A 25,823-nucleotide genomic window follows, 5' to 3' on the forward strand; every position below is an offset into this window, starting at 1 on the left:
CTGTTGTACACTTCAATTCAGAGCATCCCAAACATGCTCAATGGGTGTCTGGTGATTATGCAGGCCATGGAAGAACTGTGACCGTGTACAGATCCTGAAACATGAGGTAATGGCGGCAGATGAAGGGCACGAAAATGGGCCTCGGGATCTTATCCAGGTATCTCTGTGCATTTAAATTGCTATAGACAATGCAATTGTATGGTTGTGCATAGCTTATGCCTGCCATACCATCACCCCACCGCCACCATGGGGAACTCTGTTCACAATGTTGACATCAGCAAACCGCTCGCCCACACGACACCATACACGCTGTCTGCCATCTGCCCAGCACAGCTGAAACCAGGATTGATCCGTGAGAAGCACACTTCTCTAGCGTGCCAGTGGCCATCGAAGGTGAGTATTTGCCCACTGAAGTCGGTTATGACACCAAACTGCAGTCAGGTCAAGACCCTGTTTAATCAGCTCCTTGATATGCCACACGTCTTAGCAAAGGAGAAATGCTCACTAACAGGGATGTAAACAAATTAATGCACAAAATTATGAGAGAAATTAGCTTTTTTGTGCATATGCAACATTTCTGGGAGCTTTTAATCCAGCTCATGAAACATGGCACAAAACATTTTACATGTTGCGATAATATTTTTGTTCAGTGTAGTTAACTATCCGGGATCCTTGGGATGTCCCAAATCTGACATTATCTCATTGAAGTTGACGTTTAAAATGGATAGGGTTAGGTAAGGGTTTAGGGTAACAATGTCCCAAGGATCCCGGAGAGCACTAACCTTTTCAGTTGTTTTGATAAATAGCACGACAAAAACCAAGCCACAGTGTATATTTTTGGTTCTGGTCAATTTGATTGCTATTGTTAGGCAGTTGTTAGGCCTGTCTCTTGTTAGTTACGGTATCATCAATCACACTACACTGAAGTTGAGCATTTACTTACTGTACAATAGCTGTCAGTTCTGGACCCAAACACATAATATTACACTTTATCATAATATCTGAGTGTGTTTTCTCTGTATTCTGGAGGTATATACACACCTGTTCTGAGAGGATACAACCTTCGGTACCAGCACAAAAACACATTACAAAGCAGGGGAAATGAAGACTTTAAAGCAGTCAGAACAGGTTCAATCTTAATCTATGGAAAGTGAGAAAAAAACTTGTATGTGAGGTAATTCCCCCCCACCCCCTCTCTCTCCTTCTGACTTTTTTGGGGAGTGGTATGGGGGACAGATGTGAGAGAGCACTGGCCAATGGTGAGCAAAGGGGGGATGGATTGGACTGCTCTCTGGGTGTCTCTTCTTTTAAAAGTCCTGTGCTCTGTCTAACTCACAATCCTCATATGACTGGGTATAGGGACAGGAGCAGGCTTCCAACCAGCATCATCCACACCTGAGAACACTCAGATTCTGTAGCCGTCCCATTTTGAAAATAAATACATTTTCCTCTTGACTTGACACTATAATACAGAGAAAAAGAAGTCATCCAAGTTTGTGATTGTGAGAGGGACACCATGTGGGACTTTACAGAGATGACACTACTCCTGTCTTTCCTGGTGGCAGTGGCTGTGGCTCAAGGTACGTCAAGTTAATGTCCTCACAATGGCATGTTTATTTGAATTAATGATTGATTGCTATAAATTAGCCTACATACATCCGAGTTTTCAAAGATATATAATTTTTTAAAGTGTGAACTGTGGTTTAAGATGTTGGTTAATCTATCCCACAAAAAGCAGAATATTTTCCACACATTTTTCATAATATATGACCCTGTGTTTGTATCAATGCCTTTGTTTGAGATGCCATTTAACTGTCACTGTGGTAAGCAATATCATTACTCAAATGAGAGAAGTCCATAAGAGCCAATTCAACCCTGCACCCTGAACAGCTTCATCATTCTGACACACTGTCAATGATCCACCGTCTCTAGGAGAGCACTCTTGGTTTCTACAGTAAATGAGGAAAATAGCGACAGCTCTCACGCTTCGATTTAAACGTTTGAAAATGTTGTTAGAATGGTGTTTATGGTAATTCAATACGTGCACAGTCTGTCCCCCTGAACTTTAGAAGGTGAGAAAATAGCCTGTCCCAGTGGATGTCAGTGTTGGACCAACAGTGGTCCTTTAAAGGCTTGGACATACCAATGCTGATTTTCGACTGTAACACCGGTGTTACATTAGTGAATACGCCCTTATGTGAAACTAGGGACATTTTGTTTCCATAACTAGGGTTGACAGTGAGGACTTGTGAAGAGCAGAATCAACAACCTCTGCATCATCAAAACAGTAGCTTTGTGAGAAGGTGTTAAAGTTCACAGTAAATATGGTATGGGCACTGACTCTGGCCCTGTATATAGCTTACTTACATTCTCGTGTTCTTATTTTATTTCTCATGTGTTTTTGTTCTACTTGTCTTTTTGATAAAAAAAACAATTCTAGTACTACTGCATTGTGAAAGCCAGCAAGAAAGGCATTTCATTGTATGTGACAATAAAAAAAAAAATTGAAACTTGAAACAGTGAGCTATTGTTATGTAGATGCAAGCTGAAAAGTACCAGTGGCCTGGCTTTGGCCCCAATTGAGAGCAGGTCAACAGGAGCCATGACCCAGTGAAACACGAGTGCCGGCCCGTGTAGATGGAAACAGAAGTCTGAGCCTTTTTGGGTAAAACACTGGGGTAAATTCGTTATGGAAATGCACCACAATAGGTTTTGCCGGCTGAGAGTACTCAGCACCTCTGATCAGAGTGACGGACGTCATTCTGCAAACTGATTTTAAATGTAGAATTGTGAAAATGTCAGCAGTCAGACATCCACCAGCGGGGTGGTCGACAAAAAAACACAGCGTGCCGAACGATCGGCAGAAGAACAGCAGATCAACATTCAGTGTGCTGTGTGTGGTCTTTTAGGTGTTAGTGGTTTGATCCTACTGTAGCACCATAGGGATGCTGTCTGTCCCTGCAGGGTTATCCCACCTCTGGAGGTGTTAATCATGTGGTGTTAAGTCATCAGAACGCTCATTTCATTAACACGCTGTCATGTTAATGAGAAGCAGATGGATGTTTGGGGCTTGCTCTGGTCTAGTGGCAACACATGTTTCTCTGACATTGATTGTACAACGTCCTTGTGGCTGTAGACTAGTTACAGTATACAGTAAGGCCTAGATTCAATCCGGACCGAGGACAATTGACATTGAAAGGTCATTGCCGATTGAGCCTACATATGCAGCGTTTACCGTGAATGCAGTCTCTGTCGATCGGATTGAAGCTAGCCTTGAAGCTGTTATAATGGATGGATAGCCCTGGGATTATTTTAGAATTCAGTGCGTGTACAGTCTTGTTTGTACAGAAAAAGTATCACACTAACTAGGTGTTTGATAGAATGGACAGTGACGAATTCACTCGCCAACACATTGTGGCAGATGTGGTATTTTGTCCCCATCTCACCTCAATACATTAATCAGTAGCTGCAGACTCTTCGCAGGACTCAATCTGCACTCCCCAAGAAAACTTTTACTTTTATTTCCCCTCCTGATGCCTCTCTCTCACCTTCCCTCCATCATTCTCTTCATCACGCTCAGCATTCAGAGATTTATGACCTGTTTCTCTATTCGGGGAGACAGCTGCTCTGCTCCTGGATGCTGGGCGCTACTGAGGTGCCGAGATGGAACACTGTGACTGACATTACTCAGTCAGTCAGGCTAAACCTAGTCCTAGGTCTTAGTGGAGTGTTTTATATAGCCAAATGCCAAGAAGGCTGCCTGTTAATGAACTGTAATGTTCTGTGGCCGTGCCAGTCTCGAGATAGAGGTGGGCCAACTGGGACCATGAAGATGTCATCTCAGAACTCCAAAATCAATGTTGTCCTGTGCTAATCGGCCTCATTCAGAGAGACTAGCTAATTCTCCAGATGCTTCCACAGACTGTCTGGAGAGCAGTGGGCCAGCTAAACCAGTCACCAGGGAGTCTAGCCCACTGACTTTAATGAGAAAGGGAGGGAGAAGAAAGAGATCAAAGTAAGTCCCTTGTATTCCCATCAATCGTCACATTAAGGCCCTTCAAATGAAATGACTCCGGTTTCCCTCCTACCGTTTGATCATGCTGATGTCTGCGTTGAAGGAGCTATGTACACTAGCATTACTTTCTGAGACATAGGAATAGGTTAAGGCTCAAGAAGCAGTTATTTCTCAAGCTCCTGTATAGCCATTGTAGAAGCATAGAAAAGCACTTGCAGACATACTGTATTACTGGGAAAATACCACTGAGGCCATTAGTTGTTTTTATAGCTTGGATTAGTACATTTAGTACGGTAGAATAAGTTGACGTGAAGAACACAAAGCCTCTGTTATCCTTTTTTAAATCCCCCCAAATGTTGTGGTTGATTTGCATCATTAGTTAATGTCTGGGGGAAAACTGTGTTCAGGATAATGGACCACAGATGCTGCTGACCAATAATCAATCAGTAGCTCCCCAACCAGCCCTGCAGCCATGAGGGAGGGAGTGGAGGGAGTGGAGTGAGTAGAGTAGAGTGGAGTGGAGTGAGGGAGAGAAGGGAGGAAGGGAGGGAGGGAGTGAAGTGAAGTGAGGGAGAGAAGGGAGGGAGGGAGGGGAGTGGAGTGGAGTGGAGTGGAGTGGAGTGAGAGAGGGAGGGAGTGGAGTGAGAGAGGGAGGGAGCGAAAGAGAACAGACCGTCTGATTCTTCCACTACAGTACATCTCAGCCAGAGTATGGGCCAAAGAAACAAAACAGCTTCCACATGTTTGCAAGGCCATGGCATAAACACTCACTCACAGACAGACACACATCAAAAACCCTTACTTTCTGTTCTGGGCAATCATTTATGTCCATTAATCCATACTGGACGGCAGAATGAACTTTTCAGCCCAATGGTTTGCCACAAACCCTTTTCTAAATAAAATGCTTCTGATTTTGGACAAATACCTCCTTATTACCTAAATCCAAATAAGGCCAGGCTCTGTAACAGATGTTTCCAGGGCTCTAATGCTTCACTGCACACGCCTGTTATTACACTTAACTATGGGGCTGAGGCATGGCAAAGCTGCATCAACACTGTGTGGAGAGACGCTCAGCGTTCAGCCCAACGCTCATCCGCCACTCCATCCAAGCCATTTCATAACACAGAAAAGTGTTTTTACATGTTCTTCTTGTAAAGGCTCTGGAATATTTTAAACAACCTCCAGACCTGCTGAAAAGTCTGTGTCTCTGCCAACACACATCTGTCTGGGCTGCCTGTCTAATCTGACTGAAGTCTTTCTCTGGGTATCAAACTTCACAAACATACACTTTTATTTTCTTGCAAATTTTTATTAGCATGAGGCAATGGCCAAGTGTGCATGCTGCTCTGTCGAGGAAAACACCAGACCGAGCTGCTGAGAAGGCAACAGGAGAATGCCCTTTAGAAGGCCCTGCAGTATTAATAGATGGTTTTGTCCTCGCGTACCCTTTATCTAAAGCACAGCACAGCATTAAAAGCAGTTTTATGACATGAATGGGAGAATGCTGAACACACCTCAAATAGAAGTGCTACCAGAATAAGGAGCAGAGGCCAGCAGGTACAACAACGCCAGGCATACCAGACATTGGCACCAGAATGGCCAAGCCAAGGCAGTTCGGGTGCAGTGGGTTGCTAGCATTACAGAGACAATGCTGGGGCTGGAAAAGAAATTCCAACACCCAGTTGAGAGTCTCCCTCCATGACTAATAGAACATTGCCTGGTATTCAGCTTTATTAAGTTAAGCTAGCCTGTGTGTCTATATTAAGGGGGAGAAAGAGGGTCTGTTAATAGGTACAGAAACATACTTGGCGCCGTTGTTAATGTATTGTTTCCATTACATGGGACTATACTTTGACCTTTTCCAGTATCTTGTTACTGGGTTGGTGTTTTACGAGGGTCATGGCGGGGTAGGAGAGAGGCCTCTATTAGGGAAGGTTAACCAGGAGTATAGACCTCAAACAGAGGAGTTTAATTGTGTTTCCTCACACGTGTGTTTTAACACATTTTAGATGAAGTAAAGCCACTCACGTATCATTATCATGAAACAGCGCAGATAAAATCACTGGCTTTTTAAATTCACATATAAAGTGTTAACAAGGCACTCAAAGGAACGTTAACTAGTCAAAGTCAACCACTGGAGCCGAGGCCAGTGCACTTAGACACCTGCCATAGCTGAATACAGAACATAATGTGGCCCTTTGATCAAATATGAATTCCTATATAAAATGCCCTAATGCACCTCATAAAACTACTCTTGTAATCTTTTAACGGTTGAGGTTGCATTATGAAACATCTTGAAGTGGTAAGTGTAAACAATGTGTCCCTGTTGGAGTAGCCACAGCCTGTAATAGTGCAGTTCTCTGTCCAGTAGATTGTTCCATTAAAACCCTGCCCCTTCCAACAAAAAACCCAAACAATATCTGTTTCTAATTTCCAAAAGCCGGAAGTAGAATAGGCACAACCCCACACAATTAACTAATGATGGCATTGGTACTTACATACACTCCCTGTAACAAACTGCTCCATCAAGCCACAGCAGTGACTGCAACCCACACATCTTTAAACTCGAATCAAATCAACGTTAATTTAATGCGACAAGGTCACTTGGACGTGTGTCCAAACCCAACATGTATCCACTCATTAATGTCGGAGTTGTTTTCCTCCACAGTTCATCTAGTAATGATTAGGAAAGCTACAGAGAGAGTAAGAGAAACTGTTAGAGGTCGTTTGCTGCATAGGCATTCACATCTGCGCTGCAGAGGTTGTGTGGAGAGGCATTTGTTTCTATTTATCCAGTCATTCCATATCAATGAGGGAAAACTGATATCAAATATGAAAACCCCTGTTTATGATCGACAGTATCAAGCTAGATATGAAAAGCCCACCTTGCATTGACTGCAGCCCATTGCTTTCATGTTACAGATACACCTGCAGTATGTAGGCCTGTGAGCATGTAACAGTACAAATTTAAACCGTCCCCTCGCCCATACCCGGGCGCGAACCAGGGACCTTCTGCACACATCAACAGTCACCCTCGAAGCATCGTTACCCATCGCTCCACAAAAGCCGCGGCCCTTGCAGAGCAACTTCAAGGTCTCAGAGCAAGTGACGTCACTGATTGAAACGCTATTTAGCGCCCACGCTAACTAAGCTAGCCGTTTCACATCCGTTACACTCACCCCCCTTTTGACCTTCCTCCTTTTTCCGCAGCAACCAGTAATCCGGGTCACGGCACCAATGTAACAGTACAAATTTAAACCGTCCCCTCGCCCATACCCGGGCGCGAACCAGGGACCTTCTGCACACATCAACAGTCACCCTCGAAGCATCGTTACCCATCGCTCCACAAAAGCCGCGGCCCTTGCAGAGCAAGGGGAACTACTACTTCAAGGTCTCAGAGCAAGTGACGTCACTGATTGAAACGCTATTTAGCGCCCACGCTAACTAAGCTAGCCGTTTCACATCCGTTACAAGCACAGCAGTCAGTCTGGTTTAACCAGACTGCGAAGACTTACCTGTAACTTAGTGTACGTAATACAAATTAGAAGACAAGCCATTCCCTGGGGTGACCAGCATACTGTGACAAAATGCTCTAAAGCCATGAAATTGGAAGAGAATTGTGTTGGCGTAACAAAAAGAGCCACAGTCAGCAATAACAACCAGAGAGACTGACGCTGGCCCCTGCATTGGGTGACTTAGTGAATGTGTCCAAAAACTCTGCAGTGTCCCTCCTAAAGCGGTAAGCGCTCTCACAGACAGCCAGTCAGGCAGGCAGGCCGTGAGACAGTCCATGGTGTGAATGGCTTTCTCAGGCCGCAATGGCTTCGGGCACTTGGTTGGGAACCGAAAGAAAGGACTCCGCTGTTAGCCCTTTGATGCCTAATGCTGCCGCATATGTGGGGAGTGACTAGAAGTGTGTTTGTGTGTGTAATATCAAAGGGAATGACTGCTGTCTGTAAAATTCAACCAGCATAATGACAAGATCAGATGCAGATATAGAGAAGGCAGATGTACAGATGACAAAAGGGACAGATGGATCTGCTGTGGTCAACTGGACCCAGTTCATTGGCTCCTGGTTCTGCAGGTCCGTGCATTCGGAAAGTGTTACGTTACAGCCTTATTCTAAAACTGATCCAATTATTTTCCCCCCTCATCAATCTACACACAATACCCCATAAAACAAAGCAAAAACAGGTTCAGAAATTTTAGCAAATTTCTTAAAAATAAAAATATCACATTTACATAAGTATTCAGATCCTTTACTCAGGACTTTGTTGAAGCACCTTTGGCAGCGATTTCAGCCTCGAGTCTTCTTGCGGTATGATGCTACAAGCATGGCACACCTGTATGTGGGGAGTTTCTCTTATTCTTCTCTGCAGATCCTCTCAAGCTCTGTCAGGTTGGATGGGGAGCATCGCTGCACAGCTATTTTCAGGTCTCTCCAGAGATGTTCGATCAGGTTCAAGTCTGGGCTCTGGCTGGGCCACTCTGAAGGACATTCAGAAACTTGTCCCAAAGCCACTCCTGCGTTGTCTTGGCTGTGTGTTTAGGGTCGTTGTCCTGTTGGAAGGTGAACCTTCGCCCCAGTTGGAGGTCCTGAGCGCTCTGGAGAAGGTTTTCATCAAGGATCTCTCTGTACTTCGTTCTGTTCATCTTTCCCACAATCCTGACTAGTCTCCCAGTCCCTGCCGCTGAAAAACATCCCCACAGTATGATGCTGCCACCACCATGCTTCACCGTAGAGATGGTGCCAGATTTCCCCCAGATGTGACACTTGGCATTCAGGCCAAGGAGTTCAATCTTGGATACATCAGACCAGATAATCTTGTTTCTCAAGGTCTGTGAGTCCTTTAGGTGCCTTTTGACAAACTCCAAGCGGGCTGTCATGTGCCTTTTACTGAGGAGTGGCTTTTGCGTGGCCACTATAATATAAATGCCTTATTGGTGGAGCGCTGCAGAGATGGTTGTCCTTCTGGAAGGTTCTCCCATCTTCACAGAGGAACTCTGGAGCTTTGTCAGAGTGACCATTGAGTTCTTGTTCACCTGGCATGCACTGTCCACTGTGGGAACTTATATAGACAGCGGTGTGCCTTTCCAAATCATGTCCAATCAATTGAATTTACCACAGGTGGACTCCAGTCAACTTGTAGAAACATCTGAAGGATGATCAATGGAAACAGGATGCACCTGAGCTCAATTTTGAGTCTCATAGCAAAGGGTCTGAACACTTATGTAAATAAGGTTTCTAAAAACCTGTTTTTGCTTTGTCATTATGGGGTATTTTGTGCAGATTGATGAGAAGAGAATATGTTGTATCAATTTTAGAATAATGCTGTAACGTAACAAAATGTGGAAAAAGTCAAGGGGTCTGAATGCATTGTATAATATACCATATATACGTATACCAGGGTATTTGGAAATAGCCACAGGATGGTTTTTCCAATACCGAAACCACAGTATTTCTTTAACATCTAAGATTTTTTATAAATTTGAATAATTGTATATACTTTAAGTAAATATCTGCAGTTAATTCATGCAATTTGTTAGGAGATAAAGAAGATTGCGTTCTTCATTTCACCTGTCACATAATTTTTCATTATGAAGTTTACTGGTTGTCCCCAGTCACATGGTGTTTGTTTAGAAGCACAACGACAAGAGACTGCATGGAGCCTTGTGAGTTACTCACTGTTGTGCAGCATGTTCCCGGTGATCTAGTTACAGTATAGAATTCACAGCTAAATGTTTGCCAGCTAGATATCTTATAACTATTAAGTTAACAGTCTAAAATGTGCTAAAGCCCTGCAGTTGTGTATTTGGTTAGCTAATTTTGTAGCTAGTTAGCTACCTAGCTAAGTGGTTAGCGTCTTCCAAAATCAAGCTTCGCTTGGCAACAGCAGAGAATCCCCTCCTGGATCAAGAGCCTTGCTGGCTTATACTTGTTTTGTGCGTGGAGCAAACGATGAGTAGCATTTTTTTGTTACTTGTATAACTTTATGAACTGGGATGTCTGTCCCGGAAATACTTTAAGTCAGAGACTGTATAAAATGTTCGTAATGCGCTCATTAGTATTTAGTTAGCATTCTCTATTGGATTATACATGTACTTGTTAGCATTGGTAATCTTTGAAATACAAAGGCTCAGGAGGGTTTGAAATGAGCACCCCTTGTGTTCAGTGCCGGTATTAAAGAATATCCCGTCTGACAATCTGGATACCGCCCAAGCCTAACAGACACACACAAACACACACACAGACACACACACACTTAAATCACAACTGCTGCTACCAGACTCTTATTATGATTTCTAAATAATGCACAATTTAAACACTTGCCCCCAGTCCCCATTTCCCCAAAACAAACATGTAAATATTGGACTATAAAATGTGCCTTCCTTTATTATACTTGTGCTAAAATCATTATTCTATTCCACTGAGACATTTACTTTATGTTCATATTCTTATCTTTTATTATTTATTATTGTTGTTGCGTTGTCGAGAAGGAACCTGCAAGTAAGCATTATGTTGGATCGTGTATAACATGTGTATCTCGTACATACGACTAATAAAGCTTCAAATTTGCTCAAACCCTAGATCCTAATCCGAGCACTCCGTTCCACCACCTCTGTTCTCTTGACCATCCCAACCCTACGTGAGGGCAGCTCCTACTGAGCCCAGTCAAAGCTCTTCTCTGTCCAGGCATCCTGGCATCCCAGTAGTGGAACAAGCTTCCCCCTAAAGTGAGAACAGCGGAGTCCCTGCCAATCTTTCGAAAACGTCTGAAACTCTACCTCTTTGAAGAGCATCTTAAATAACTCTCACGGAAATGCAAATGTAAATCTGGATGGAGCTTTTCCAGGCTGATTGCTGACATTTCCCTAGCTTGGAGGGGCGGCAAAATAGAGTCCGGCTTGTCTTTGTTTTCTGGAAACCCAGACACCCCAGGGGCAGTGTACCGAGATCGGTAACCCAACCCAAGACTACCCTGCGGCCTTCAACCACGGCCCGCGAAGTGAGACGTACAGTGGGGCAAAAAAGTATTTAGTCAGCCACCAATTGTGCAAGTTCTCCCACTTAAAAAGATAAGAGAGGCCTGTAATTTTCATCACAGGTACACTTCAACTATGACAGACAAAATGAGAAAGGACAGAGGAGGACAGAGGAGCCTCTTAAAGAAGAAGTTACAGGTCTGTGAGAGCCAGAAATCTTGCTTGTTTGTAGGTGACCAAATACTTATTTTCCACCATCATTTTTGCAAATAAATTCATAAAAAATCCTACAATGTGATTTTCTGGATTTGTTTCCCTAATTTAGTCTGTCATAGTTGAAGTGTACCTATGATGAAAATTACAGGCCTCTCTCATCTTTTTAAGTGGGAGAACTTGCACAATTGGTGGCTGACTAAATACTTTTTTTGCCCCACTGTACGTCTCACTTCGCAGGCCGTGGTTGAAGGCCACAGGGTAGTCTTGGGGTGGGTTACCGATCTTGGTACACTGCCCCTGGGGTGTCTGGGTTTCCAGAAAACAAAGACAAGCCGGACTCTATTTTGCCGCCCCTGCAAGCTAGGGAAATGTCAGCAAAATACTTTTTGGCCCCACTGTAGACATTCCTCTCACATTCACAGACACTCAGATGACCTGATGAGAACACGCCGATCACCCACTATTCAGACATGTAGCTCCGCAAACCAGAAAACCGTCATGCTTCCGCCCCCATAAATCTGGTTCTCCCTGTTGTAAAACATGGTGGATCCATTGAACAGAGCTCCTGAGGTTACTATTACAGTATGATCGTGGTGCAGGTAAGGTTGGTGGTCATGATGTAATGGTGTATTCATGGTGTGGTTTTCCCCATCCAGGACCCATCTGGAACAGCTCTCTGTTTAAGAAGTGGAGCCAGACAGAAAGGAGCAGGAAGCTGGCCTACAACACACTGACCGAGCCACAGCAGACCACAGGTGAGTGAGCTCAATCCTAATGCCACCTGGTTTACCAATAGAACCCGGGAGGGAAGAAAACTCACACAACACTGTCTTCTGCACCAGACAGCAGGGTTTTCCCCCTTTGATGTACTGAAACTCCTAGACTTTACACACCCATGGTAACAGCAGAACATTGACTGATAATATGTACAGTTTTATAACATACTAGTAACATCAACATACAACCTATCAGAGTTTGGGGTCAAGTCCAATTTTTAGCAAAGGCCAAGGGTGAGATGAGGTTTTTCCCCAATTTATCAACTGAGTTTGAATTGATTTCCAGAAGGGAAATGACCTGCCTGTATTGTGTAATTAATGTTCAGTTCCAACTAGACATTCACATTCCATTATGCTTAGATTCCGTCTTGTTTCTTTGATTGAGCAGTCTGGTGAAACAAGACAATGGTGTTAACTTGTCAGGATCATAGCAGAGCAAAAAAATTGCATGGAAATAAGAGTATTTTATATTCACGAGTTCAGTTTAACTATTCATTACAAAGTAAGTACAGGAAATTAAAACAAAGTACCTAATGTCACCACAGGGATTAAAATGCACTGGATTTTGATACATTTGCAAGTGTTTTTAATTGAACAAAGAGACTAGAGGTCACTAGGTCTGTGTTGAGATTGTCTACCTACAACAGCACAGAGAACACATCCTGATAATGTCCCTCAATAGATCACCTCACTTCGTCTCCTGATCCCTCCCAAGGGTCTCTTTCCAATGAAGCAATCTATTATTCAGAGAAAGAAATATCCATGGTATGTTGCTAATGGAATGTAGTGAGGTTGTTTCTTCACATCTTTGGTAATCCTCAGAGCTGAACATGTGGCAGACGAAAGCTAGACAGCGTGCCTCTATCCCTTGGAAAGAGTTTGGTCAACGCAGGCTCCCCTGGGTGACTCAACTCAGCAGAAAATGGCAGTAGCAGACTCTTCTCTTAAACGTTGTGACCTCCCTCCTTGTTGTGACCCGTATCTCCCTGTCTTTGTCTCCCTCTGCATGTATGGCAGGTGTGACTGAATGGACGTCCTGGTTCAACATCGACCATCCAGGGGGGAATGGAGACTACGAGCGGTTAGAGGCCATCCGGTTCTACTACAGGGAGAGGGTGTGTGTCCGGCCTGTGGCCATGGAGGCCCGCACCACTGACTGGGTAGCAGCAGCCGAGACTGGAGAGGTGACCCACTCCAGCCTAGAGAAGGGCTTCTGGTGCATCAACAAGGAGCAGCCCTACGGACGCATCTGCTCCAACTACCACGTCCGCTTCCAGTGCCCACCAGGTACCCGTAGACCACAATACTCCCTTCACGTGGGTTACAAGGGCCACTTAACACAGTAGCAGATGCATGGCTTATGGACACTAATGATCTGTTCGTCTTTTCCCAAACTGTGAAAGAACTGTGCTTGTACATAGTTAAGTAACAGTTATTTTTTCAAACTTCAGGCCAGCTTACTTGAGTCCATTCTACCCATTCTATCTCAATGTGGAGAACTCACTCACCCTTGTCACTCTGTCTTGTTTCTGTGTGTCCAGTTCAGGCCTACTGGACAGACTGGGCCGCCTGGGGAACCTGCTCTGCTACAGCCTGTAATGACGTGGGCATCCAGGTGCGCAAGAGGAAGTGTATGAGCATCCAGCCCCTGCCCCTGCTGCTGGTGCCCCCATGCCAGGGCCACCACACAGAGAGGACCGAGTGTGCCACCCCACCATGCGAAGGTACCCTCCCAACACAACCTATACATAGACCTACAGCAGGGGTGTCAAACTCATTCCATGGAGGGCAGAGTGTCTGCTGATTTTTGGTTTCTCCTTTCAATGTGTCCAGTTAAGACCTAGACAACCAGGTGAGGAGAGTACCTAACTACTGTAATCAGTGACCTTCAATCAAACATACCCTTGTAAAACTGACCATCCTACCAATCCTCGACTTTGGCGATGTAATTTACAAAATAGCCTCCAATACCCTACTCAACAAACTGGATGCAGTCTATCACAGTGCAATCCGTTTTGTCACCAAAGCCCCATATACTACCCACCATTGCGACCTGTACGCTCTCGTTGGCTGGCCCTCGCTTCATACTCGTCGCCAAACCCACTGGCTCCATGTCATCTACAAGACCCTGCTAGGTAAAGTCCCCCCTTATCTCAGCTCGCTGGTCACCATAGCATCTCCCACCTGTAGCACACGCTCCAGCAGGTATATCTCTCTAGTCACCCCCAAAACCAATTCTTTCTTTGGCCGCCTCTCTTTCCAGTTCTCTGCTGCCAATGACTGGAACGAACTACAAAAATCTCTGAAACTGGAAACACTTATCTCCCTCACTAGCTTTAAGCACCAACTGTCAGAGCAGCTCACAGATTACTGCACCTGTACATAGCCCACATATAATTTAGCCCTATCAACTACCTCTTTCCCAACTGTATTTAATTTATTTATTTATTTTGCTCCTTTGCACCCCATTATTTTTATTTCTACTTGCACATTCTTCCATTGCAAAACTACCATTCCAGTGTTTTACTTGCTATATTGTATTTACCTTGCCACCAAGGCCTTTTTTTGCCTTTACCTCCCTTCTCACCTCATTTGCTCACATTGTATATAGACTTGTTTATACTTTATTATTGACTGTATGTTTGTTTTACTCCATGTGTAACTCTGTGTTGTTGTATCTGTCGAACTGCTTTGCTTTATCTTGGCCAGGTCGCAATTGTAAATGAGAACTTGTTCTCAACTTGCCTACCTGGTTAAATAAAGGTAAAATAAATAAAATAAATAAAAATGTACAAGGGAGGAATGAAAACCCGCAGACACTCGGCCCTTCGTGGAATTAGATTGACACGTGACAGTACAGTATACCGCGCCAGTCTTTAACATCAAGCCGATCATTATCATGGACCTTTTACCTAATTCCTCCTCTGCCAAGAGACGTTCAGCTGATCAGAGTCATCACTGACACGAAGACAATCAGTATCATTCAACTGTAGCCAACAGATCTGAGATGTGGCAGTAGGTACATTAGCTGTTCGGTTGTTTAATAAGTACAAAGACTACGCCCACAGCCTTTGGCAGCAGTATAGTTTCACATATATTAAAGGCTCTTCTCTCTAGCTGTCACATTTCTCCTAACTTCTCCCGAACATGGGCTTCTTTCAATTATCTGTCACTGTCGTAAACACACCTTTTGATGTGTTTAAGGCTCCAAGGGCTTTGATCAGGAGGAGGCTGTCACGGTGCACTTTGCTCCCTAAGAGGAATCAGTAGCAGCACCGTCGCTGCTCTATCCCATAGAGAGGAGGAAACCACCTGACACGTAACACTTTCATCAGTTGACCAGTAGCCTGGCAAAAGTCCTGTGATAATACTTTCACAATGCCTCTTTCCTTCCTCCTTTCTTTAAAGTGACAGTTAAGTTACAGTTTATCATCTGGATCATTAATGTTTACTTTCTGCTATTTGACCAGCCAAGTGGACTCCTTGGAGTCCATGGGGAGCATGCTCGGTGACCTGTGGCAAGGGTCGCAGGATCAGGAGGAGGACCTGTGTGAGAACCTCTGTAACAGTGCAGTGTGTGGGACGAGCGGCGGAAATCCAGAAATGTGGGAAAAATCCATGCCCCCCACGTAAGTTGTAAATCTAAAGAGAGAGAGAATATGTCTGTGAAAACAAAATAACAATTCTAATCTAATGTGTAAAAGTATACTGAATGTATTGTGTGTGGGTGTTTATGTGTATGTCTGTGTTTCTGCAGCCAATTGTAATCGCGAGTGTCCCAAAGGTCGGCCCAGTGAGGACTGCAGTCGCTGTGTGTGTGAGGGCCACGTGCTCCAGGGAGAGGTCCTCAGTATGTCCGGTGTCCCTGTAGCGGGGGCCAGGATAGCGCTGGCCAGCCAGCCCAAGATCATCCATGCCCGTACTGACTCCAAGGGCCTCTTCAGACTCCCAGGGGTCTGCTCCAGCTCCCCCACCCAGCTCTACATTCACAAGGAGAAGTTTGCCCCCGTTACCATCTCCACCTCCAGCAACAGCACTGGGTCATCCTGGGTACGGGTGGTTCTAAAGTCTGCAGGCGAGTCACGCTTAATAACCTTAACAAACAAAAGCCCAATGATAAAGTATGTTCTCTATGTACTTACTACTGGGTTGAGCCAGTCAGTCTGTCTGTATAACCATCCAACCACTAGAGTCAAACTAGGGGAAGGATGTATAAATCAACAATCTGGACCACTGGAGAACAGTCTGAAGTAGTTCAGACCATTACAACCAAATGCCCTATATATACAGGAGTATATGGACAACCCTTCAAATGAGTGGATTTGGCTATTTCAGCCACACCCATTGCTGACAGGTGTATAAAATTGAGCACACAGCCATGCAATCTTCATAGACAAATATTGGCAGTAGAATGGCTTTACTGAAGAGCTCAGTGACTTTCCAACAAGTCAGTTCGTCAAATTTCTGCCTTGCTAGAGCTGCCCCGGTCAACTGCAAGTGCTGTTATTGTGCAGTGGAAACGTCTAGCAGCAACAACGGCTCAGTCGCGAAGTGGTAGGCCAGAACGAGACCGCAGAGTGCTGTAGTGTGTACAAATCGTCTGTCCTAGAGACAACTTCAGCACAATAATTGTTTGTCGGGAGTTTCATGAAGTGGGTTTTCATGGTCGAGCAGCCGCGCACAAGCCTAAGATCACCATGTGCAACGCAAAGCATTGGCTGGAGTGGTGTCAAGCTCGCCGCCATTGGACTCTGGAGCAGTGGAAACATTCTCTGGAGTGATGAATCACGCATCTGGCAGTCCCACGGACAAATTTGGGTTTGCCGGATGCCAGGAGAACGCTTCCTGCCCTAATGTATAGTGCCAACTGTAACGTTTGGTGGAGGAGGAATAATGGTCTGGGGCTCTTTTTCATGGTTCAGGCTAGGCCCCTTAATTCCAGTGAAGGGAAATATTAACTTTACTCTACAATGACATTTTAGATGATTATGTGCTTCCAACTTTGTGACAACAGTTTGAGGAAGCCCCTTCCTGTTTCAGCATGACAATGCCCCCACGCACAAAGTGAGGTCCATACAGAAATAGTTTGTAGAAATTGGTGTGGAAGAACTTGACTGGCCTGCACAGAGCTCTGACCTCCACCCCATCGAACACCTTTGTGATGAATTGGAACGCCGACTGCGAGCCAGGCCTCATCGCCCAACATCAGTGCCCGACCTCACTAATGCTCTTGTGGCTGAATGGAAGCAAGTTCCTGCAGCAATGTTCCAACATCTAGTGGAAAGCTTTCCCAGAAGAGTGGAAACTGTTGTAGAAGCAAAAGGGGGAACCAACTCCATATTAATGACCATGATTTTGGAATGAGATGTTCGACCAGCAGGTGTCCTCATACTTTTGGTCATGTAGTGTATATACAGTGAGGCCTGGAATTATTGGATCAATTGATTAAATATCAGCAAAAAATACTGTAAAATAAATATTGCAAATGTATGCCAAACAAAAAACAATGATTGCAAAGTTAAACAAACCATATAACTCTATGCAAAAAGACCACTTCTAACAATTTCCATTGAACATTTTTACAAACACATATTTACTTGAAAAACTGTGCAGATGCAAAGTTTGATAACAGAATGACTGTACCAACAGCACAAACCATCATTCTGTTACCAAACTCTGCAGTGTTGTTCAAGTAAACTATTAAAGGTAGTCCTTGTGCATAGAGTTGTATGGTTTGTTTAACTTTGCAATCATTGTTTTTCTATAAGACAAACATTTTAAAGTGAAAAATCTGAGTCTCAGCATCACTTCACAACTGTGGAATTGCCTTGAGCTATATTGCATGCTCATTTAATTTTTTAGAAATTAATTAATTTTATTTTAATACAATTGCTAAGAGAAAAATGTGGTTTAACAGGTCATTAAAAAATATCTCAAAATGATAGGGGTCAAAATGATTGGCTCCCCTGTTTTCAATACTCCAGCACCCTTCCCTTGCGAGGATAACGACACTGAGACTTTAAAAAAAAAATGTATGAGTTGGAGTACACATTGGGAGGGATCTCAGACTATTCCTCCATACAGAATCCTTCCAGATCCTTGATATCCTTCGTCTGCCCTCTTCAATTCAAACCACAGGTCCGGAAACTGAGATGGCCATTGCAAAATGTTTATTTTGAGGGTCAATTAACAATTTCTTTGTGGAATTTGAGGTTTTTGGGGTTATTGCCTTGTTGGAAGATTAACTTGGGGCCAAGTTTCAGCATCCCCTTGTTTAGGTCAACGGGCATCATGAACTTTACCAAGTACCAGGACATTTGAGCCAAAAACCTGGTTGCCTCTGCCAGGAGGCTGAAAATTGTCCGCAAGTGAATCTTTTAGCAAGACGATACCAAAAGTACACATCAAAAGCCAGAAAGATATTGATATTTGACTACAAAATCAACATTTTGCAATGGCCATCTCATTCTCCAGACTTGAGCCCCATTGAAAACCTGCGGTATCAAATTGTATTAGTCACATACACCGAACACAACATTTCACCTTACAGTGAAATGCTTACTTACGAGCCCCTAACCGACAGTGCAGTTAAAAAAACAAACATATAAGAGATAAAAGTAACAAGTAATTAAAGTGCAGCAGTAAAAAATAACAATATATACAGGGGGCTCATAAGAATCAATGTGCGGGGGCACCGGTTATTTGAGGTAGTATGTACATGTAGGTAGAGTTTAATTAAAGTGACTATGCATAGATGACAACAGAGTGGCAGGGGAGGGGGGAGGGGGCAATGTGAATAGTCTCGGTAGCCATTTGACTAGATGTTCAGGAGTCTTATGGCTTGGGGGTAGAAACGGTTTAGAAGCCTCTTGGACCTAGACTTGGCGCTTCGGTACCGCTTGCCGTGTGGTAGCAGAGAGAACTGTGTATGACTAGGGTGGCTGGAGTCTTTGACAATTTGTAGGGCCTTCCTCTGACACCGCCTGGTATAGAGGTCCTGAATGGCAGGAAGCTTGGCCCCAGTGATGTACTGGGCCGTTCGCACTACCCTCTCTAGTGTCTTGCGGTTCGAGGCCGAGCAGTTGCCATAGCAGTCAGGATGCTCTCGATGGTGCAGCTGTTGAACCTTTTAAGGATCTAAGAACCCATGCCAAATCTTTTTAGTCTCCTGAGGGGAAATAGGTTCTGTCGTTCCCGCTTCAAGAAGGTCATGGTGTTCTTGGATCATGTAAGTTTGTTGGTGATGTGGACACCAAGGAACTTGAAGCTCTCAATCTGCTCCACTGCAGCCCCGTCGATGAGAATGGGGGCGTGCTCGGTCCTCTTTTTCCTGTAGTCCACAATCATTTCCTTTGTCTTGATCACATTGAGGAACAGGTTGTTATCCTGGTACCACATGGCCACGTCTCTGACCTCTTCCCTATAGGTGGTCTCGTTGTTGTCGGTGATCAAGCCTACCACCGTTGTGTCATTGGCAAATTTAATGATGGTGTTGGAGTCGTGCCTGGCCGTGCAGTCATGAGTGAACAGGGAGTACAGGAGGGGGCTGAGCATGCACCCCTGAGGGGCCCCTGTGTTGAGGATCAGCGTGGCGGATGTGTTGTTACCTACACCTACCACCTGGGGGCGGCCCGTCAGGAAGTCCAGGATCTAGTTGCAGAGGGAGGTGTTTAGTCCCAGTGTCCTTAGCTTATTGATGAGCTTTGAGGGCACTATGGTGTTGAACGCTGAGCTGTAGTCAATGAATAGCATTCTCACATAGGTGTTCCTTTTGTCCAGGTGGGAAAGGGCAGTGTGGAGTGCAATAGAGACTGCATCATCTATGGGTCTGTTGGGCGGTATGCAAATTGGAGTGTGTCTAGGGTTTCTGGGAATTGAAGATGGCTGTCCATAAGTGCAGATGAAGGATATCAAGGATCTGGAAGGAATCTGTATGAAGGAATGGTCTAAGATCCCTCTCAATATGTTATCCAATCTCATTAAAAATTGTGACAACTGCTGACGTAAAAAGGGCTTTATAAAATACATTTGATTGAAAAGGCTGGGTTTTGTTATTCTCGCAATGGGAGAGTGCTGCACTATTGAAAACGAAGATTTTCATTTTTTTTTTTTGTATTACTTGTTAAACAAAATATTTGTAAAAATCTATGTTTTTGAGCATACAATATAGTTCAGTATTTGTATTTATTTTATAAAGTATTTTTTGCTCATCTTTATCAAGGGATCCAATCATTCCGGACCTCGCTGTGTGTGGAAACTAAACACAGGTGCAGTTACAGGGGCAGGATTTTAACCATAATCACACCAATCATTTTTCATAAGTACGGAGACCAACAAGAGTTTAGTAGTAGTAGGCCTGATTAAGTTTTATGGAATCATGATGCCTCTGTGGTACCATTCACAACAGTTTCGGAGCCAGGTTTTTAAGGATTTGTTTCCTACTGCTTTGCAGAGAAGCCATATGTTGTAAAGCACCCGGAGGACAAAGTGCGCTACGAGGGACAGCGTGTGATGTTGTGCTGCAAGGCAACAGGGTCGCCCATGCCTGACAAATACTACTGGTAAGATAATGCATTAACTTTTTTTTTTTTATTATTTTTTTTTTTTACCCCTTTTTCTCCCCAATTTCGTGGTATCCAATTGTTGTAGTAGCTACTATCTTGTCTCATCGCTACAACTCCCGTACGGGCTCCGGAGAGACGAAGGTTGAAAGTCATACGTCCTCCGATACATAACCCAACCTAGCCGCACTGCTTCTTAACACAGCGCGCATCCAACCCGGAAGCCAGCCGCACCAATGTGCCGGAGGAAACACTGTGCACCTGGCAACCTTGGCTAGCGCGCACTGTGCCCGGCCCGCCACAGGAGTCACTGGTGCGCGATGAGACAAGGACATCCCTACCGACCAAGCCCTCCCTAACCCGGACGACGCTAGGTCAATTGTGCGTCGCCCCATGGACCTCCCGGTCGCGGCCGGTTGCGACAGAGCCTGGGCGCGAACCCAGAGTCTCTGATGACACAGCTGGCGCTGCAGTACAGCGCCCTTAACCACTGCGCCACCCGGGAGGCCAGATAATGCATTTACTTTTAAATTCAGGAAAAATCCTCCAAGTTTTATTTTAATCATGGCTAGATGCCATTATTTTAATTGTTAAAATAGCTTATTAGAATGTTCTGTTTAACTTTTTAATGGCATGTTCTCCTTTCCAGGTACCACAATGGGACCCTACTAGATAGGAATGTGTTTAAATACGAAGAGGATCTGCTGTTGAGAGGCCTGAAGCCAGAGCAGACTGGACATTACTACTGTAAAGCCAGCAGCCAAACAGGCAGCAGCAAGTCTTCACAGGCATTCCTCACTGTTATCGGTATGTATAGACCTTATCCATCCTATACTAACTGTACCTATACTGTACTTGTAGAAATGAACAGTATGGGAAGGATGCTGGATGAAGTAAACTGAATGAGAAAGGGGAGAAAAAAAAACAGCAAATTTTACTGTATCTGTTACAACTAATTTAAAAAAAATACACCCAAGGAAAATAAGATCATTAAATATCAAGGGCCACAGAATCTGGCAGCACGTGGAGCAGTAAGGTTTTATTATGTTTACATTGGTCGAAAGCAGCCTTGTCTAAACAAATCTTCTTTACCGAGAAATCCTGGACACAGTAAAAACCCAAATCCCAGTTCTCCAGAGCTCCCCGTATTGAAGTGAAATCCAAGATTGACAATAAATCCTGTTCCTTTTTTTTTTGCCAAGTCAGAGAAGAATGCGTTTCCACATCCTTACGGGATAGATACACATTGTGCATATTCCCCAGTTGCTTGTTAGCCACGATATAGATTGACAAATGGGGTTTGCGGAGGAGTGTGCTAAAGCAATCAGCCTCGGGCTACAGCCTGAGAGATTTGCCCCTGTGACTAGACCAACAACACCTGGAGCATCAAGGCTCTTAGTGGTGAATGATGAACCTGCTTCACACTACCAGCCCAGTGTGGTTCCCTTCACTTGGGAACATTAGGCTACACTCCAGTTAATTAATAAAATATTCAATTAAATTCATTCATATTAAAAAAGACAGGACTACAGATGTAGGGTCTTCATTTGAACTTTCCTGAAATGCAGGAAATGTCCAACTTGTAGTGTATTTGAGGTTTAAGAAAGCTTCTTAAGTTTGTAATTTCCACTTTGAAATGTCAGACTTGATTTTCCATTACTAGAAAATGTATTAACCCCTACAAAAATGTCCATTAATTATAATCCACATAATTCAAATTTCTTATTGCTGCAGGATTATTTCCCTGCTGTAGCAAACTGTCTCAATTTAAGATCTTACATCTGTACCATTTTCCTATCGTTTCTTTTAGTTGTGGTAATTTTAATTAGTTTTTGAAAGAACGCAAAGGGACCAGGGACGGAAATTACACATTGGGCTAATCAGACTGTTCCATCTGTCTGCAATAATCTTCTTATTTGGAGGATGGGGAGTTTAACAGGAACACTGGAGCGTATACTCAGCCATGATGTCATGCACATGAATCATTTTGCCAACATTTGGGTAAACAAAAATATTTTCTTTCCAATTCCCATCTGGATGGTTGGTGAACAAATGTTCTCCCGAAGTTCACATCTAATTACCCCATTATGAATGATTTGTTGTGCAACTTGGCTAATCGTGGTTGTCGCTCAGCATGTGGACAGAGAGAGAACGTGTGTTTAAGTGAACACTTTACATTGCGTATCCTTTACCATGTAGTTACCTTCAGTGTACCTTGATAACCACAATGCAATTAACCAGCATTGAACAACACTACTCTTTTTTTTCCCACTGAGAATAAAGGAAACCTCTAAATGTTGTTCATATTACCATAGTTACAGGTATTGTTATTGCATACTAATTACACTAATGCTCCCTATGAAAATGAAATTCTAGGTAATTACATGTTAATGTGAAGTATGACAGAGTGGGCCATTTGCATCTGTTTTTTGTATGAAATAAGTGAATGAGTAAATGTACTCCTGTATACGCATATGCTTGTATGTTTACTGCCATAAAACTTAAGTGTATTCTCATTACTAACTCTATGTGTTGTGCATTCCACAGCTAAAGGCGCACCGGCATGCAACCCCACTCCTGAGAACCACCTCATCAGACTGCCCATGGACTGTGTTCAGCCTGGGACGGACTCTATGTTATACAACGCCGGCCGCTGCCCCCACAACAAGTGTGCAGGCTCCCTGGACTTTGACCTGCGCTGCAGGGATGGAGGTGGCTACTGCTGTGGGGTCCAGAAGATGGAGAGCCGGGTAATAGACTGTGGGAGCTACAGCCTGCCCATCAAAGCGGTAACTGAGTGTGGCTGCCAGAAGTGTGTAGTGCCCAAGGTGCTGGTACGTGGCAGGGTGGTCACAGCAGACAACGATGAACCACTGCGTTTTGGGCACATGTACATTGGCAAGGAGAGAGTAGGCACCACAGGGTACAAAGGAGGCTTCACACTCAATATAACCCCAGACACAGAGAGGCTAGTAGTCAACTTTGTGGATCCCACACAGAAGTTCATTGACACTCCTAAGGTGTTTATCTTCGACAGGAGAGGGGGGTCTGTTTACCATGACGTGAAGGTGATGAGAAAGCAGGAACCTATTGATATCAATGCTGGAGAGACAAATACCATTGACTTAGGAGAAATTAAAGGGGAGGACCCTATTGGACAGATCATCATACCTCCAAATTCTTTCCACAGGAATAATGGGGAGGTGTACAAAGGTACAGTGAAAGCCAGTGTCACCTTCATTGACCCCAGGAACATCACCACAGCTGCTGCCGCTCCTGGTGAGCTCAACTTTGTGGACGATGAGGGTGACATGCTTCCACTGAGGACATATGGGATGTTTTCTGTTGACTTCAGAGATGAGGCGAACCAGGAAGTCCTGGGGGCTGGAGCGGTCCAAGTACTCCTAGACACACAGCACGTCAAAATGCAAGCTCACATTCCCAAAATGAAACTGTGGTCCCTCAACCCAGACACAGGTATCTGGGAGGAGGAGAGTGACTTTCACTACACTCAGACCACATCTGGTGGTAATGGGAGGAGCAAGCGAGAGGAGCGCACTTTCCTCATAGGTAACATGGAAATCAGGGAGCGTCGACTTTTCAACCTGGACGTGCCTGAGAACCGCCGCTGCTACGTCAAAGTGCGGGCGTACATGAATGACAAGTTCCTGAACACTGAGCAGCTGGAAGGTGTGGTCATCAGCCTGATAAACCTGGAGCCCAAGCCTGGCTTCTCCTCTAACCCCAGAGCATGGGGTCGCTTTGACAGTGTGATAACCGGACCCAATGGAGCCTGCCTGCCAGCCTTCTGTGATGCCCAGGTGCCTGATGCTTACACAGCTTATGTCACAGGAGTTATGGGTGGTGAAGAGCTGGAGGCAGCTCCCTCAACCCCAAAGATGAACCCAAACATCATTGGAGTGTCTCAGCCATACTTAGACAAGATAGACTACCAGCGATCAGACCACGATGATCCAGCTCTCAAGAAAACAGCCTTCAGAATCAACTTGGCAAAACCCAACCCCAACAATGTGGAAGAGACCAATGGACCAATATACCCCTATCAGAGTTTAATAGACTGTGAAAATGCTGGAGTCGATGCCAACCACTTCCGATTCTTCAGAGTGGAAAAGGACAAGTACGAATACAATGTTGTGCCCTTCCAAGAGAACGACTTAACATCGTGGACGGGTGACTACCACTCCTGGTGGCCCAACCCTCAGGAGTTCAGGGCTTGCTACATCAAGGTCAAGATCCAGGGGCAAAAGGAGGTCATGATAAGGTCACAGAACCATGGAGGCACCCACCCTGAGACCGCAGGTCAGCTGTACGGTATAAGAGACATCCGCAGCACCCGTGACATGCATGTGGCCAACACCTCCGCAGCTTGCCTCGAGTTCAAGTGCAGTGGTATGCTCTTCGACCAAGCCGCAGTCGACAGGTCCCTCATATCAGTCCTCCCACAGGGAAACTGTCGGAGAGTGGGAGTCAACAGCCTGCTAAAGGAGTACCTGACCAAGCACCCCCCTACCTCACCGAACAACGAGTCACATGCCTTCAACATGCTGGGCCCTGTCGACCCCTTGGGGCACAATTATGGCATTTACACGGTCACAGACCAGAACCCTAGGGTGGCAAAAGAGATCGCCATCGGACGCTGCTTTGACGGTACCTCTGACGGGTTCTCCAGGGAGATGAAGTCAGACACTGGAGTTGCTCTGACCTTCAGCTGCCCAGAAAGGACTGTGACCAGGGAGAGTCTCTTCCAACGCCTCCAGACGAACCCCAGCCAGACTCTTTCTCAGATGGCCCGGGACATGCGGGAGGCGCAGGGGCTGCAGGTCCGGGGAAGGTCCTCCCGGGTGGTGACCTACCCCTCTGGTTCCAGCAGCCGCAGATCCAGCTCCTCTACCAGGAGAAGATCCACGATGCGTGCACAGGACAGGCAGTAGATCTGCCGTTAAGTGAGTTACAAGTTTTCGTTGAGCCACAGAATGAAAATTGTTAGTGCGTGTAAAGTTTTCCTAACACCTTTCAATCTACTCTTAGGTCTTTGGGTTGGAAATAAAGAAGATGGCGTCCTCACAACCAAATAATGAAATGTCAAGTTGGGTCAGCTTGGTGATGTTGGATGTGAACTTTCTCTGAACAGCACGGTACTCTATTGAAACAGTAACCATTCCGGCAAAATCACACGGAGGAGAGAAATTAAGACATGTATTTTCTCTGAAACTTACTTGAAGGGTTTGGCAATAAATATCAATATTAATT

The 25,823-nt window shown here is 44.7% G+C and overlaps 1 protein-coding gene across 1 annotated transcript; it reads left to right on the top strand.

Moving 5' to 3' along the window:
• Positions 1-1,213: 1,213 nt before the first annotated feature.
• cilp2 (cartilage intermediate layer protein 2) lies at positions 1,214-25,823 on the top strand. The gene is made up of 10 exons (XM_021603740.3): positions 1,214-1,580; positions 11,872-11,970; positions 13,009-13,278; positions 13,533-13,715; positions 15,462-15,620; positions 15,749-16,066; positions 20,444-20,552; positions 21,202-21,359; positions 23,100-25,516; positions 25,602-25,823. Exons 1-9 carry the CDS (start codon positions 1,517-1,519, stop codon positions 25,502-25,504), a joined length of 3,765 nt encoding a protein of 1,254 aa, XP_021459415.2. The 5' UTR covers positions 1,214-1,516; the 3' UTR covers positions 25,505-25,516; positions 25,602-25,823.

This window comes from Oncorhynchus mykiss, chromosome 5 (genome assembly GCF_057628025.1).
Source record: "Oncorhynchus mykiss isolate SJ-2025 chromosome 5, ASM5762802v1, whole genome shotgun sequence".
Lineage (NCBI taxonomy): Eukaryota > Metazoa > Chordata > Actinopteri > Salmoniformes > Salmonidae > Oncorhynchus > Oncorhynchus mykiss.